The 17,981-nt window shown below is 41.0% G+C and overlaps 1 protein-coding gene across 1 annotated transcript; it reads right to left on the bottom strand.

Moving 5' to 3' along the window:
* Positions 1-448: 448 nt before the first annotated feature.
* On the bottom strand, positions 449-16,712 carry LOC127414907 (sushi domain-containing protein 3-like). Its single transcript, XM_051653303.1, has 5 exons — positions 16,467-16,712; positions 14,452-14,640; positions 6,344-6,491; positions 3,615-3,815; positions 449-1,153 (listed from the first exon to the last, which is right to left on the bottom strand). Exons 1-5 carry the CDS (start codon positions 16,537-16,539, stop codon positions 919-921), a joined length of 846 nt encoding a protein of 281 aa, XP_051509263.1. The 5' UTR covers positions 16,540-16,712; the 3' UTR covers positions 449-918.
* Between the last annotated feature and the right edge of the window lie 1,269 nt (positions 16,713-17,981).

The following is a 17,981-nucleotide window of genomic DNA, read 5'->3' as shown; positions in this document are numbered from 1 at the left end:
AATATCTAAAAATCCTTAAAACAAGCTCAATTAGATTTATCTTATTTTAGAAACAACACTGCGTAAGATATTTAGGTTTTTCAGAGAATGTATTTTTAACATGTGTATTTTGTCTTACTGTACTGTCAGAGTTTTTATAGTCAAAACAAGTGAAAAAATCTACCAGTGCTGAAGAAGTAATCCAAAGTATTTAGAATACGTTACTGACCTTGAGTAATCTAACGGAATACGTTACAAATGACATTTTACAGCATGTATTCTGTAATCTGTAGTGGAATACATTTCAAAAGTAACCCTCCCAACCCTGTAGTTTCCCCCACAGTATGCCTTTAACTTTGTATTGTACATTGTTTTTTTATCCTCTATTTTTTGTATGATTATTTTGTATATTTTAAAAAGTGTTATATTCAAAGAAAAGTTGAGATAATCATGACATCATTATAAAAAGTTTCACTTATAGACATTTTATTGTGAGTTAATATTAATTTTGGGGGGCATGTTAAAGCAAGCTGTCATACATTATATTATCTGGAGTGCCCTTACATACGACATTTGATGATGATACCACTCAAACAAGCAACAATTTTATCTGCATCTTTAATGTTAAAGGAATGTGGCATAGGTCATGGATAACAATATTAAACAATTAAAAACATTTAATTAAGACATTGTTGCCTAATGTACACTGCATTGCATACTATTTCAGAAATTAGCATGCAGTATACAGTAAATATTATGTTGAAGGCAGTATGCAGTATAATAAAATGTTATTTCATGCACAGAGTAAACAATACAGCATTAAATTGAACACAGCTGAGCAACACACATTTGCAATTATTAAAACAAAAAGTTTAAATTCTCAGTAGGGTCTTGTGGGACTCCTTAGTCTTTATGAGGTGTCTCACTTATATGACCTCCTCATATAGAGATTGCAGGTGGGCTGAATAAGTGCTGTCCATTCCAACGTTGGTCTTTATGTAGCATCCTATAGAAGTGTCTGTCCTCCACAGTGAGCACACAGCTGTTACAGTGGAGAGGTAATGGACAGTGTTGTGGTATATGGGTGATGTGTGTGTTTGTAGGGTTGTCAGCTGGTGGATTGGGTTTTAGGGAGAGTTGGATGTTCTGAGAATTGGAGGCTTGCTGATGACACCTGTGAAACAACATATTATTCATATTATATTCATATTAAAGAATAGAACTCTTTGATCGTACAGCAGTATTTCATAATTAAGACTGTATGTGCGTGTGCTTAGGTCCATCTGTAAATGGTCATGTGATGTTTTCAATCATGTGTACATGTCATGTTCTGATGTAATACTAGAGCTACATCCAATGTTCTGATGCCATGGATTTCTGTAAGTGTACATGCATTTAATCCCTTCAGCTCTGCTGTATATTTTGGCTGCCGCCTGCTATTTTTCCAAATTTAAAATCTCACCTTACACACATAGAGTGGACTAATTGCAAAATATTGGTCTCGTTTTACAGAAACCCCCAAGTAAACTATGTATTTTTTTTTTTTATCCGGTCTTTGAAAGCCTGTAATTTAGTCTCTGTTTGCTCTGTGTCCCTGTTAAAAGTGTTATTTCACTCCATTAGATGGCAGCAAGTAGGAAAAAGAAAATATCACCTTCTATCACAATATACAGATCTGAAATGCAAGTAGCGCTCTAACGCAGCTAAACACTCAACATGTGCTTATTCACACAAATACAGTCTATTTTGTGATCACACACACCTTTCCCACTGTTTCATTAGTGGGAGTGGACTAGAAGCTAAAAACACTCATCTGCTCTCGACAGCGATGCTTGTACATTTCATACGCTGTCAACCATGCACATCACCGTATCAATTATTGCCCTTTTTTGTGAGCTCCTGCCCAGTTGAGTGCCCAACACATACAGACACCAGAAACAGATACAGAGGATGTGGGCCAAAAATACATTGATTGAAAGCCAAATGTCCAATAGTAAATAAGATGCAGATCCAATGCAAACAGCACTTAAGAAGCTCCAGTAAACTCCCAGAGAAACATAGCTTCTGGACGGGACCCAAAATGACATCTTTAGAGCCTCTCGTCTAATCAACATAGATCTTTTGCGTTATTTCAACCAACAGCGTGATAGTGATGTGATATTGTACACTTTTATTCGCTAAAATTTTAAATGCATAAAGACTAATATGCTATTTATATAGATTATTTGTACATATATTAAACATTCCTTAAGAAATTTTAGATGCAGAGGTTTTAAGGTCTTATCTTGTTATTTTATGTAACATAAATGCAAAAGTGATGGAGTTCTGTGAAAAGTTCATGTTTTAAGCTTTCAAATGCAGTGGCGATTTCTCAGGGCCAGCAAAGCCTTCTCTGCTGGCATAACATGCCTAAAAAAATATTTTTCATCCTTTTACTCTCATTCACCTTTTTGCCTTTTCACATCACATGTCTGAAGCCATGCTCCTTAGCCGAAGCAGCGCTTGAGTCTGAGCTGCACCCCTAAGCCATCAAAATTTCCACAGAATCCCTCAACACTGCAGTGAATAGGAATCTAATGTCAGATTGTCAGATTCATAAGCCAATCAGATTGATTTATTTGTTCTTGGTGGGTGTGATCTTTAGGATATGTCCCGGTCAAAGCCTTCTAGCTGGCCTTGAGTGACGCAATCACGCTTTAAGTGATGTACGTAATTCAAGAGCAAAAAGCGTAAAATCAAGCTGTCTGACGAGTCAGCTGTCATCACTGCTCATATTGCCATTAAGAATGAGATCCTTATGTATTTAAAAACCTGAGATGCTCTGCATGATCGTGCGTTTGATTAATTAAACAGGAAAGGAGGGCTGATTTTTACTTCAAGTAAATTGGTAAGTGCTTTTTGCATTGTTATAGCAACATCAGGAGTTTTCTAAGTGTAAATTAGGCTGCTGGAGCATTCAGTGTGGGATCAAGTTTTGAAAAGTAACTGTGTACCCTGACGAAACAAAATATATTGCAAGCCATATTTAAATAGCACATATTATTAGATTGCCTTTTCCATGTGTTATAGACATCCTTGGTAGATTCATATGAAAAATTATTATTTTTAAATGTCAGTTCCGGAGACATTCATTTCACAAAACAATCATGCTGCAGTTAAAATTAGGCTTTGCTTGAGCATTAAGTGTCGTTTCAATTTTCATGTGTGGACGTGTTTTTAAAATGTCAGTTGGTATTGTTAGTTGGCTGCGATGTAATGTATGGTGTCCATAGGCATATGGTGTCTTATTCATTGTGAAACTGTGTTTCCTTAATGGCTTGAATTGCACTGAAGGCCTAGACTTAAAATGCACTGGCCACCACTGTTCATATGATTATTTATGTACTCTATCCAGGGACTTTTACATTTTAAGCATAAACTAAATACACACTCTGGACAGCCCGAAGGATCAACTGTTCTTTAAAATATAATAACTTGCTCACCTTTCCTTTTCGGATGATGTTACAATCCCTCTTATTTTTATAAAATCAAGTCCTGCCCTAAATTTTTTTCTCACTGAATACCCTGTATAACATTATGGAAGCAAAATGGGTTGGGAACACTTTAAGAAATGACTTGGAGTGTTTGGGCAATACCTGCAGGGAATGTGCAGGTCACTGTAGGTAAATGTTTGGTTGTCCACTGTGGTGGATGTTCCTGTGTGCTGTCTCTCTCCTCTGGTGCTGTTGTTGTTGTTGTTGTTTCTGGTTTTGTGTTTGTGTAACCCCTCTGTCTGCTGCTCCAGACCCTCAATGTCTATTTGTTGCCAAAACTCTGCCTCCTCCCTTTTTCTCGCCCTGCACATGACAAACACAGGTCACACACGACCATCTTTAGTCGTTTTAATTTACTTATGTTTCTCTCATCAATTTCAAGTTCACCAAAGTTGTAGTACAATCTTTACAGACACTGGCTCTATCTCAAAATACTGAACTTGTAGGCAGCTATGTGTATCCAGATAATTAAAGAATAGTACACCCAATATTGTACAAAATATATAAAAACAATGTATTTTTGTGCTTATTATACACTGATGAGCCAAAACATTATGACCACCTGCCTAATATGCTGTTGGTCCTCCGAGTGCCACAAAACAATGCCAACCCACTGAGGCATGGACTCTACAAGACCCCTGAACGTGTCCTGTCTTGGCACCAAGACATTAGCAGCAGATCCTTCAAGTCCTGTAAGTTGCGAGGTGGAGCCACTGTGGATCAGACTTGTTGGTCCAGCACATCACACAGATGCTCAATAGGATTGAGATTTGGGGAATTTGGAGGCCAGGGCAACACCTTGATCTCTTCATCATGTCCCTCAAACCATTCCTGAACAATGTGTGCAGTGTGGCAGGGTGCATTATCCTGCTGAAAGAGGCCACTGCCATCAGGGAATACTATTGCCATGAAAGGGTGTACCTGGTCTGCAACGATGTGTAAGTAGGTGGCACGTGTCAAATTGATGTCCACATGAATGGCTGGACCCAGTGTTTCCCAGCAGAACATTGCCTAGAGCATTACACTCCATCCACCGGCTTGTCATCTTCCCACAGTGCATCCTGGTGCCATCACTTCCCCAGGTAAACGGTGCATACGTACACGGCCATTCATGTGATGTAAAAGAAAATGGGACTCATTGGACCAGGTGACCTTCTTCCACAGTTTCAAGGTCCAGTTCCGACGCTCGCATGCCAATCGTAGGCACTTTCGACGGTGGACAAGGTTCATCACAGGCACTCTGACCGATCTGCAGCTACACAGCCCCATACACAACAGGGTGTGATGCACTGTGTGTTGTGACACATTCCTCCCGTAGCCATCATTAACATTTTCTGTGACTTGTGACAGTAGTTCGGACCAGATGGGATAGACTTTGTTGCCCTTGCGCATCGATGAGCCAAGGGCGCCAAACACCCTGTCGCTGGTTTGTTGTTTGTTCCTCCTCGGACCACCATTGGTAGGTACTCACCACTGCTGACTGGGAGCACCCCACAAGCCTTGCCGTTTCAGAGATGCTCTGACCCAGTCATCTGGCCATAACAATTTCGCCCTTGTTAAAGTCACTCAGGTCTTTACTCCTGCCCATTTCTCCTGCATTCAACACATTGACTACGAGAACTGATTGTTCGCTTACCATTTTAGACCTTGACGTGTGGCCTTGTTAGGAGATGATCAATGTTATTTGCTTCACCTGTGAGTGGTCATAATGTTTTGGATCATCTGTGTATATAGACATGATCCATGCTAATGTCAGGCTACCTATTATGAGTCTCAAATAATTCATTTAATGGGATAATTCACCGAACAGTTTATATTCTGGCATTATTCTTCCATGGAAGAAAAGGAGAAATTTTGCACAATGTCCAGGCTGTCTTTTTCCATACAGTGAATATAGACAGTGACTATGCTTTCAAGCTTTTAAAGGACATAAAAACACCATAAAGTACCAAAGAGCACCTTGAAAGTGCCGTGAAAGTTCTTCATATGACTCTTGCACTATATTCCAAGTGTTCTGAAATCATTCAATAGCTTTTTGTGAGGAACAGATACAAATTTAAGTTGTTATTCACTGAAAATCTTCCCCTCCACAGTTTTCTTTGGTGTAATTGTATTTGTATTTATAGCATATTTGTATAAGGCCACTCATTTTAGCTTGATGGCCAAAATGGATAAAATGTCACCTCATGTGGGCAGAATTTAAAATATGTATATTTTTGTTACTCTTTAGATTAAATATATGTTTTTATATTAAGGTTCTATTTTTACCTGATATATTCTTGAAAAATAACTTAAGTTGGTGTAACCTATTGTAATCAGGTTGATTCAGTCATATTAAATTATATTTTTGATTTAAAAAAAAAATAAAAATCTGTTAATATAGAAAAGTTAACCTACAAAATATATTTACACATAGGCCTACATTATATACGAAATTGGTAATCAGGGAATATTAGTCAAACAATAATACTGCCCTTCAGAGGTCAAAATTGAGTTATGACTGGAATCCTGTCTCTTTCTATCTGCCCTGTAATAGACACATTTGTTTCAACTATACACAGATTCAAATCTGGGTGTGAAATTTTGATAATCCACAAAAAGTGAGATTACATCCCTGAGCCTATGGTCACTATACGCTTCCACTGGATGGAAAAGGACAGCCTGAACATTTTGCTAAACATTTGTGTTCCACGGAAGACAGAAAGTCAAACAGGTTTGGACTGACAAAGTAAATGTTCAGTTTTAAACTATTCGGAGGTCCTGTTTCAGTTAGGGTGCTGTTTTGCAAGGTTGTGAGACAACACCTGTGTGTGGTTTCATTTGTCTCTCACCTCTTCATCTTTTTCCTCTCATCTTGCCTCACGAGGCTGACAAGACAGGAAGTGATGAAGATGATGCTCATGAAGAGAACAATGGCCGTGCTGATGAAGGATATAAGAAGAGCCAAGCGGAAGCCCTCGTCCTCAAACCGAGAGAGAGCTGCACAAACATAACCACATGCACAGTGAGAGTACGACAGCAACACATGTTAAACACACATGTATTCTCAGTCACCATTCACTTTATTGCAGCTTTTCCATACAATAAAAGTGAATGTTGACAGAGGCTGTCCTTCTGCCTATATCATCTCTCTTGTGTTCCACAGAAGAAAGAAAACAACAACACGAGGGTTAAAACATCTCTGAACTACAGCTTTAAAAGAAGTTGGAGCAGATGACACTTAAATAATCCCTAGAGTAAATTGTGTAATCTGCCCTTTCCTATTACCAATAGTTCATTTGGTGTTAATTTTAAGAAAACACTGCAATTGCAGGAGACTATGAAGTGAGCTTTTTTCTAAATACAGCTGGCAAAAAAGGATTTTGAACACTTAAGAAATTACATTAATAATGATCATTAGAATATTAAGAAAAATAGCACAAGTACACTTTTCAAACAAAAATTTTTTTTGTTATAATTGTTTTGTTTTTATTAATTGCTCTATTTCAAGTCATATTACAACTATGTCATTTTCTCACTGACGTATTTTCCTACCATCGGAGCAATTCCAGTTTGAAGTACATGTAACTTTGTTTCCCTATCTGTCACTCACTCGACGTTGTGTCGATGTAGTGACACTAGGGGTCACTCTTGGGAGCCCCGAACACCTCTGCTTTTTGAAAAAAGGCCAATGGGAATTGGTGAGTGGAATTTGCATGCCACTCCCCCGGACATATGGGTATAAAAGGAGCTGGTATGTAACCACTCATTCAGATTTTCTCTTTGGAGCTGAGCGGTTCTATTCATTGAAGCTGAATTCAATTCAAACTCAGTTCTCTTTACCGTTCACATAAAACTGCTGGATTTACAGAGTATTTCAGCGGCTTCTCCCCCTCTGCACCCGTGGAGTGCAGAGAACACCCCTGGGTGCTTTGGCAGAGCAAAAGAGTATATTCTAAAAGAGTATATTTTCTTTCTAAAAGAGCGGCACACACGGAAATGTCTTTTTAAAGATGCCTTTCCGTTTGTGTGTTATTCCTGGTTGCAGTCGTTATCTCTCCGCTTCTAACGGCCACGATCGCTGTCTTACATGTCTGGGTGCTGCCCACGCGGAGACATAGTTCGTGGATGGGTCTTGTCCTCATTACGAGAACATGACCATGGCAACGTTGCGGTCACGGCTTGCATTCGTAAGAAAGCAAGCCACCCCAGTGGCTCCCCGCTTCGGTCCTTCTACCTACGGGTATGATGCCGTACCGGTTAGCACTGGGGGCGATTTGGGGACCTCAATAGGAGCACCTCCGCCGGGTAAACCCCCACGGACCTCCCATTCCCCAGCATACTCGCTTGCCCCAGTCGGGCTCTCGGATGAGACCGCTGGCTCGTCTCACGGCGAGTTCGGAGTTCAGAGCACGGGAAGACGATGAGTTATCGAGCGCAGCATTGGAGAGCGGGCTTGTCCACTCTGATGCAGACGCCTCGGCTGAGCTCCCTCTTTCGGGTGTGGTCGCCCAGTCTCAGGCCGACGCGGAGATGATGGACATGCTTTCCCAGGCAGCCGCGAGCGTCGGGCTATAGTGGAACGCTCTGCTCTCCCCTGAACCCTCGCGGCTCAATGATTGGTTCTTGGGCCCAGAGCACCGCTCACAGCCACGCCCGGCCCCGGTCCCTTTCTTCCCGGAAGTGTATGAGGAGCTGACAAGATCGTGGGGGGCATCTTTTACTGCCCGATCCCCATCTTTCAGCTCCCCAGCTCTCACTACCCTCGATGGTGGGGCAGCCAAGGGGTATTCGGTGATCCCCCAGGTGGATAAAGCGCTCGCGGTGCACTTGTGCCCGCAGAGCGCCGCCACCTGATGCGGACGCCCGAAGCTCCCATCCAGGGCCTGTAGGTTTACGTCATCCCTGACGGCTAAGGCCTACGGTGCCACTGGACAAGCCACCTCCACCCTGCATGCCATGGCTCTCCTGCAAGTTCACCAAGCCGAGGCACTAAAAGAGCTGCACGAGGGTAGTTCTGTCCTGGGATTGATGAAGGAACTGCGCTCGGCGACCGACCTCGCTCTTCAGGCAACGAAGTTCACGACGCAGTCTCTCGGGCAGGCGATGTCCACCCTGGTTGTCCAGGAGCGCCACCTTTGGCTCAATCTGGTCGAGATGAGAGAGGCCGACAAGGCACGGTTCCTTGATGCCCCCATCTCCCAGGTTGGCTTTCTCGGCGACACCGTCGAGGACTTTGCCCAGCAGTTCTCGGTGGTGAAGCAGCAGATGGAGGCCATTCAACACATCCTGTCCTGCAGCAACAGCACCGGTTCCACTGCAGCCCGCCCCCACGGCTCGGCCCCGGCGTGGAGCCCACTGCAGGAAGCAGACGCCACCCGTCTCATGGCCGGCCGCCAAGAACCCTAGGAAGGCTTCGAAGCGCCCCTGAGACGGGCGACCTAGGGACAAGGAGATCCGCTTCTACAGAGCTGATAGACAGACCACTCCATCCCCCGGTGGAGGGCCAGGAGGAAAATCTTTTGTTTCACTTTTCGCCGCATGCCCAAGAGGCTGCGGTACCCAAAACTACAACAAAAGAGTGGTTTCCTTGTTCTCTGTGCCACATGTCAGGTGCGCACGGCCGTCACCATGACCACCGTCCACCGTCCCATTTCGGCAGGTTTGGTGGTCCAGCGGCGGATCCCCTGCGCGCCCAGCTGTGGCACAAACATGCCCACACCAGGTTGGCTCCGAAGGACTGCGGGGATGATGTTCCTCCTCCCCCCTCCTTGACCAATCTTTTGGTGGGTATCAGGAGCCAGGTAAGTGCTTCGATGTCCCTGGACTCAGCACGGCCACGGGGCTTGAGCCCCCGCGATGTGGCGCCTCAGGCTCCACCCCACCGTGAGGCCCCACCCACCAGTACGTCCGACGTGATTATCCCCTTGGTCCCCCTCGCCCGGAGTTTGGATGCGTGGCTTGCGCTTTCCAACCTGTCGCGATGGCTGACCCGGACCGTCCGACTCGGCTACATGATTCAGTTCACTAGGCGCCCGCCCAGGTTCAGCAGCATCCGCTTCACCTCGGTGAAGGGCGAGAGCACCACTACCTTGCGTGCGGAGATCGCGACCCATCTGTGCAAGGGCGCAATAGAGCCTGTCCCTCCAGCCGAGATGAAGAAAGGGTTTTACAGCACTTCATCGTACCGAAGAAAGGCGGTGGGTTCCACCCAATCTTGGACCTGCGCGTTCTGAACCAGGCCTTGCACAGACTCCCATTCAAGATGCTGATGCAAAAATGCATTTTAGCGAGCGTCCGGCATCAAGATTGGTTCACGGCGGTAGACCTGAAGGACGCATACTTCCACATCTCAGTTTTACCTCGACACAGACCCTTCCTGCGGTTTGCTTTCGAGGGCCGGGCATACCAGTACAAGGTCCTCCCCTTCAGCCTGTCCTTGTCCCCTCGCATCTTCACAAAGGTCGCAGAGGCAGGGAAGTGGCCATCCGCATACTCAACTACCTCAACGACTGGCTGATCCTAGCTCACTCTCGAGAGTTACTGTGCGCACACAGGGACCAGGTGCTCAGGCACCTCAGCCATCTAGGGCTTCGGGTCAACTGGGAAAAGAGCAAGCTCTCCCCGGTTCAGAGCATCTCTTTTCTTGGCTTGGAGTTGGACTCGGTCTCGATGACGGTGTGCCTCACGAATGAGCGTGCACAGTCGGTGCTGAACTGTCTGAAGGCGTTCAGACAGAAGACAGCGGTTCCACTGAAACTTTTTCAGAGGCTTCTGCGGCATATGGCATCCTCTGCGGTTGCCACACCACTCGGGTTGATGCATATGAGACTGCTTCAGCATTGGCTTCAGACTTGAGTCCCGAGATGGGCATGGCGCTGCGGGACACATCACGTGGTCATCATGCTAATCTGTCGCTGCCTCTTGCTTGCGTATAGCGCCTTTCTCCTCCCATGAGGTGAAGACATGCGCCTTTGACTCCCAGTCGTATTCACAAGTTGTGATCCCTGGATAACTTTCCTCCTTAATCCTGTGGCAGAAGAGTTTGCGGAGAAACTCGCTGCCAGCCCAGTACATGTGCTAACTAAGCCCTGTATTGGGGTAGGTGCTTCACATGCACTGGTTCCCCATAGGTGACCCCATGTGATATATCTTCTACTAAATCGTTTCCCTGTTGATAAACTGCATCTTCCTTGGGCAGAGGCCCCTCTGCCCCCGGTCACCATGCTTGTAGAAACTCCTTCCCCCTCGGGTAGGACCTACCATGTGACTCCTCCACATGACTTACTTGTGACAAGACTCGGTACGACCATGTGACGTATTTCCACTCAAAATACCCCCCCTTCTCTGGGCGGGGTGTGGTCTCCACGGTGTCTTCCTCTTGGGAGTGACACCCCTCCGATGTAGACATTTATGGCCCCCAATCGGTTAACAAATTCCACTCTTTTTGGGGAGAAAAAAGAGAAAAAGAGGCCACGGCTGGGCTACCCTGTCCCTGTTTGTTGGGCAGTTGACTTGTTCCCGAAGGACCATCCGATGCTCATAAGAGCGTTGGGGGAGGATACGTGGCAGCCTGGTGTGCTGGCTATGAGGCACACAGCGGTCTGCCCATCTCGCACCGCCAGTCCACATAACACAGTTCAGCTAGTTGTGGCATTTTGTATAGGGACCCCTAGTGTCACTACATCGACACAATGTCGAGTGAGTGACAGATAGGGAACGTCCTGGTTACTTTCGTAACCTCCATTCCCTGATGGAGGGAACGAGACGTTGTGTCCCTCTTGCCACAACGCTGAACTACCCGCTGAAATGGCCCGGACCTTGTCTCGGCTCCTCAGCACAAAACTTGAATGAGTGGTTGCACACCAGCTCCTTTTATACCCGTATGTCCGGGGGAGTGGCATGCAAATTCCACTCGGCAATTCCCATTGGCCTTTTTTCAAAAAGCAGAGGTGTTCGGGACTCCCAAGAGTGACCCCTAGTGTCACTACATCAACACAACATCTTGTTCCCTCCATCAGGGAATGGAGGTTACAAAAGTAACCAGGATGGTTTTTACGAACCGTGTCAGCAGGGGGCAGTCAGCATGCTGCAACAAAACTCACAAGCAGAGCAGACACAGAATGGCTGTCTCATTTGGTCGGCCGCATACGTCAACAAGGCTATCTTTTTCTTATTTTTTATCTATTGTCAATGCCTTTTATGTATATGCACTTACATTTATACAATTGTTAACCTTTTTTGCATTCCCAATAAAAAAATAAAAATAAAATAAAAAAAATGAAACGAGATAGCCTCGATGACATATGCGGCCGACAAATGTGACCTCCGGAGGACACATCCTTCCAAACAAGACACAGCCAATGAGTTGCTCAGACAGGATGTATACAGCTGGATGAAACATGACAAAGCACAGCAATCTTGAGACACGATTTTCAAAGTTTCCACTACTTTTAACTTGACACAGTGTCAACTCTGTTTATAACTCTGAAAACCAGTGAGATGCTGCAAAATGTATGTCTGACTCATATGTACACAGACCGACAATATACTTAAAAACAGTGCAGACGGAATGCAAGAACACGTCCTGTAAAAATACAACAGACTGACGAACTCAATGGCAAAATGGATTGCTGTCGACTGTAGGCTTATGTTCAATGATATGGAAATAAAACAAATGTATTTCTTATGCTGCTTTTTGTATTGTCTTATCAACAGTTTAATTGTCTGCCATTATAATGCAATATATTTTTATTATTTTTATATAAGGGCTGTCAATCAATTACAATTTTTAAATGAATTAATTACATAGTATGCTGATTAATTAATCGCAATTAATTGCAATTAATCGCATACATAAATATTTGTTGAGAAAGCCCCTCAAATACCAATAATTCAATATATAATGATTAAATAATTATAAATAGTTATATTTAAATAATTATAAATAAAATATATATATTATTAAAAAAAGATAATACAGATAATTAAATGCATTACATTATTTGGCACACAAGTGAAGCATTAAAAAAGACAATACAAAAAGTGGCTTTAGAATGCAGTATATTGTTTATATCCATATTATGGAACATAAGCCAATCAGTTCACAACAGTCCATTTTGCAATTGCAATTTGTCAATCAGTCTGAGATTTATTATGAGGGCTTGTTTAAGGATGCGTCAATGTACACCTGTGTCAGATGGTTGCTTTTGGAGCACCTAGGTAGTGTCGCGTCATAAACATACTGTATTTTTAGGTTGTTGTGTCAAGTTTAACAAAGTCTGAAACTTAGAAAAACACGTCTTGAGATTCCTGTGTTCAGAATTGCCCTTCATCAATGCAACAATGTGTTCTAATCTTGTGTTGTCTGTTCTCGGTAAGTGTGGTTTATTCTCTGTATAAGCTGCTCGTTGCCTACAGTGAGTTTTGTTTTCTACCCCCTGGAGAAAACAGGTGGTACTTCAAGCTTGAATTGCTCAGGAATATCCTTATTAAGGCCCAGGTATACTTTTTGCGTGTTCTGGATCGGAACGCATTTGACGGATGCCCATTACAACTTCTTTGTGATACTCTGGGGGCAGTGGTGGCTCAGCGGTTAAGGCTCTGGGTTACTGATCAGAAGGTTGGGGGTTCAAGCCCCAGCACTGCCAAGATGCCACTGTTGGGCCCTTGAGCCTATCTGCTCCAGGGGTGCTGCATCATGGCTGACCCTGCACTCTGACCCCAGCTTAGCTGGGATATGTGGAAAAAAAATTATTTCACTGTATATGTGCAAATGTATAACATGTGATAAATAAATTATCTTGTGATAAATAATTATCTTTTAGAACAGTCAATAGCAGGCGCATGCACCAGCGATGCGCACAGCCAAGAAAATCTAGGCGGTGCGGCTGTGCTGATGACACATATACTGTGCATGGAGCGATCAGCCAGGGATTAATTAATCGAATTAACATGATAAATCGACAGCCCTAATATATATATATATATATATATATATATATATATATATATATATATATATATATTATATGGAGAGAGAGAGAGAGAGAATTATTTGAATTATTATGTAGGATTTATATGGAATTATCTATATTTTAGGGCCTTTCTTAGCAAAAAAGCAAACATATTTATATATATATCTATATATCTATCTATATATATATATATATATATATATATATATATATATATATATATATGTGATTACTCACATTTTAATCGATTGACAGCACTAATATATATATATATATATATATATATATATATATATATATATATATATATAGATATATATAGATATATATATCTATATATATATATATATATATATATATATATATATATAGTGCACATTTACTAAAAACTCTGATCTCCTGTGGCAACAGCACTTTGGTGCAGCGAAACATTCGGTTGGCCTGTAGTAAACTTGAGATGAGCAGCAGTGTTTTCATGAAGATCAGTGGCTTCCTGTTTCCTATTCACTCATGAACACCAGTCTTTTTTTTAGGAGGTTTTGAGTTTTTGTCTTATTGTGAGCCCATGAACAGTGCAAGACATGCCTGACATTAGACTGATAAAGGCTCAAAGATTTATCAAAAGCATTTAGAAACCCTTCTGTAACACTTTCCAGTCTAATTGATAATGTGGGCTTTTTGTGCTCTAAAATCATATATTTTTCATCAGTGAAACATTTACTCAACAAAGACATAGCAATGTAATATACTGTGTGTTGTGTTTAGTAAATATTTTTTTTTTTAAGTCTTCACTAATAATTAGTGTTTGATCAATGTGGCCAAATGGCCAAAAATCAAGATTATGATGGGAAGAGCCATTCATATGGAAATCTAGATCATTCATGAAGGGTTCACAAGGTTTTTCACATTAGTATATAACTTTGTTTTCATCTGAGCTGAATAAAGTTTGTAAGTGTCTGTAACAATGTTTGTGATTGTCTTACGTTTGCACTCTGGTGTGCCTCCAATCCAGTGTGTGCTGTTGCTGCTCCACACACAGGAGATGTGACTGCCGCTCACTGCACGGTGTCTGGACGGGCACTGCAGTGTCATCACTGTACCAACACTGGTGCCATCTCCAGACACAAGCTTCAGACTGCCAATGACAGGAGACAGTAGCGGTGCACACAGACCTACAACACAATTTACTATTTTTAAGAACAAAGCCTAAGATTTATAATTTGATGTAGACCAAAAGTAAATAATAGATCAATTTGTGTGTGCAAAATGTCATATTCCTCTGCACTGTACAAAGTTCTGTTTCCTTGTTTAAATGACATCAAATTTTTTTTCAACTGTAAATACATTTACTGTTGTTCCTCCACCATACTGTACTATTTTGTACAAGTAGTGCTGAGGAAGTGAAACTTGAAAGTGAATGATGCTGTTTCTGTGTCATTTCATCCAGATTCAAACTGTAAAGTTGAATCCGACAAATACCATGGACACTTTTTTCAGCATTAAGATTTTAGGTTAAAATGTATTGGGTTGTTGACCTTCAACCCAAGTGAATATTTCTCACGCTATATTCAGTTTTGAAAGTCAATTTCTTTATAGCCACATACTTTGAAGTCTTTACTAAAAAAAAAAGCAATAGAAATGTTCCATCGTAATTGCTCAGGAAAAACATATGGTGCATGGTGTAAAGGTGGAGCATGTTTTAACACTATATGGGGCAAGTTGTCACTATGAGAACTTGCCAATAAATAGGTTAAAGGGACTTTTGAGCAAATTTTAAACAGTAAAACAATTCATGAAAGGGCAAAAATGTACAAAAATAGGCCTATCAAATAATTGTTTTGGCTAACAAATATTGTAATGAATACATAACATAAAATGACAACATATGAAACACATGTGACAACTTGCCCTGAGTTAAGATTCAAGAAAAACACCTTTTGTCCTGTGAACACAGTTCAACTTTTTAAAATCTACCATCATTACAAATGATGCTATTTGAATTTTAGTTTGGAGGATATAATTCACAAAAATTATTCTAATTAAAGACAGTTTGAGCTCACTGTTTGAAGCCAACATAATTTTTTTTATTATTTTTTTTTACCATGGATGAACATCCTCAGAGCTCACGGTTGTTCTGTCTTTAAAAGTTTATAAGATATCGCTGAAAATCAATAAAGGTGCTGTAAGTGACTTTTTAATGAAATGACAAGCAGAAAATGTCCCTATTCCTAACATTGAAATAGGCCTTTCTGTCTCTGTAAACAGTGGTCAGTTCGAGAACGCTGTTATGCTAATGTTGCTTTTCTAGAACTGTTCAAATCGCTTACATCCTTTTGCAGTGCACTTAAGAATCCCAGCATTGTGACTAATTATATCTGTAATATCTTAATTAATATGAGGACATGAAAACTGTAGCCTATAATTATACAAGAAGTAGATGTTGTTTAAAATAGTTTAAGATGAAGAGTCCTGCGTGTCTTGAAAACACCAGTCTAGACCTTGAAATGAAATTCCACAACAACATTTTCTTTCGTCTTCAAACCTCAACAATTCCAGAAACAGAAAAAACACCATATAAAGAGACACAGACCGCGCGCATCATCGCATCACACAGCGCGTTTCCGATCAGTCATTTACTCAATCCACCACACATGCGCACAAATCTACAGCTCATACTGTTAATAAAAGTGAAACACTTCGTACAAACAAACAACCTTTATTACTGCGTCATCGTAAGACAACTATAGTTTATATACTGATGTGTAGGAATAGTCGCCTACAAACAGGACAAAATACGGAACTGATGCACTAAATAAGGGGTTTTAAAATCAGTAATTGTGATTAAATTCAAACAAATACAATAATGACGTGCATTAATAAAACTGCAAAGCACAAATATCAAACCGTCGTGCTAGATGATTATGGTATTGAAAGAACTACTGAAATGTGGTACAGCAACTCAAAACTAACCAAACACTCAGAAACACATTTTGTTAACCTGTTTGATTGTGTTCAATCCTCCAGTCTCCCACTGCTGATTCTGAGCGGACAGATGCATTGTTGAAAGCCATTGACTTCAGACACCTGTCTGTCAAGCGTACAGGAGACAGTTGCTGAGTGACAGACAGACACTGTTCAGGATTAATGAGGAAGTTAAAGCTGTCATTGTGGTCTAACCGACGCCTACAGCACGACACGCAGCAGTGTGCAGTTACTCAACAAGTGCTTGAACTCCAAATAACTACTGTCAACTGTACATTTACTGACTTATCTTCACTCAAAATATAAAGAAAAACTCATGTTGATGCTCACTGACCCCACCCATGGGTTTGACTTTACTTTGCTTAAATGAGTTCACATTTACTATATAGTGTGCTGTTCAAAATTGTTCATAATGTTGACAAATGATACATCTTTATAATATGTCAACATTATTAACTCTTTTTTTGAGTAGACTATATAGTATATGTGAACTCATTTAAGCAAAGTGACATCAGTTCTGTTTGTCAAGCAAAACATTTGACAAAAAGAAGTTTCGTTAGGATTAAAATGTCAAAACTAAAGTGTTGAAAGTATTGTGACACTTTGTGTTTACCAAACGTTAATGTGCTGAACTCCACCTGTGATTACTCCTGAACTGACTTCATGTACATTACATACAGTAAAACTCACCTTGACAACAGTTGCTTAGTTATATAGTGAAGTTAGCCATGAGAAAAGTTTTAGCATCATTTGTTTGATACTTTGTAATCCAATGCAATGTGTCCAGCAGAAGAAAGAAAGTCATGCACATCTTTGATGACATGAGGGTGAATAAATGATGAGAGTATTTCTATTCACTCCTCTTAAAAAAAAAAAAAAAAAAAAGTGATTTATAGGGGCCTTTAGAACCTGCAACGTGGGCCCTTTTTACCCCAAATACTGTCCTTTCATTTATTAGATAGTTTAAAAAAACATTTGATTTAATCTCCTTGAACAAAACAAAATATGACAAATAAGTATTTTGTCTAAAAATAAATGTGATAATTTACAACATATTAAAAGTTATTTAGGCAATAATGTATGAGAAGCCACCTACATTTCAGATTTTTTTTTTTTTTTGTGACAGATGGTGATAGAGAAAAAAAATATTTTTTTTAAGTACTTGCTGCCGTCTAGTGACATAAAACACAACTTTTTAATGGAGATAGAGTCAACAGAACCAGAATTACAAAGTTAGGACAACAGCACATTTTTTATTTATTTATTTTTTGTTTAAATTTCTGTTCATCAAGATATACAATATTTTTTTATGAATAATTGGAGATTTTATAATTCATAACAGTCAAGCTAAGTGACTCTATCCAATTAAACAAGCAGGATCAGGGTGGAAAATAACATAGTGGACATTTAGTAGATAAATTAGCCACTTCATGATTTCTGAATGATATCTAGCAAACATATTGGTACACTTATATTGATGATTTTATTTCTGTTTACATAAATATATTACAATTATAAAATGACATTCATT

Source organism: Myxocyprinus asiaticus, chromosome 24, assembly GCF_019703515.2.
Source record: "Myxocyprinus asiaticus isolate MX2 ecotype Aquarium Trade chromosome 24, UBuf_Myxa_2, whole genome shotgun sequence".
NCBI lineage: Eukaryota > Metazoa > Chordata > Actinopteri > Cypriniformes > Catostomidae > Myxocyprinus > Myxocyprinus asiaticus.
This window is presented reverse-complemented; position numbering and strand designations above follow the sequence as displayed.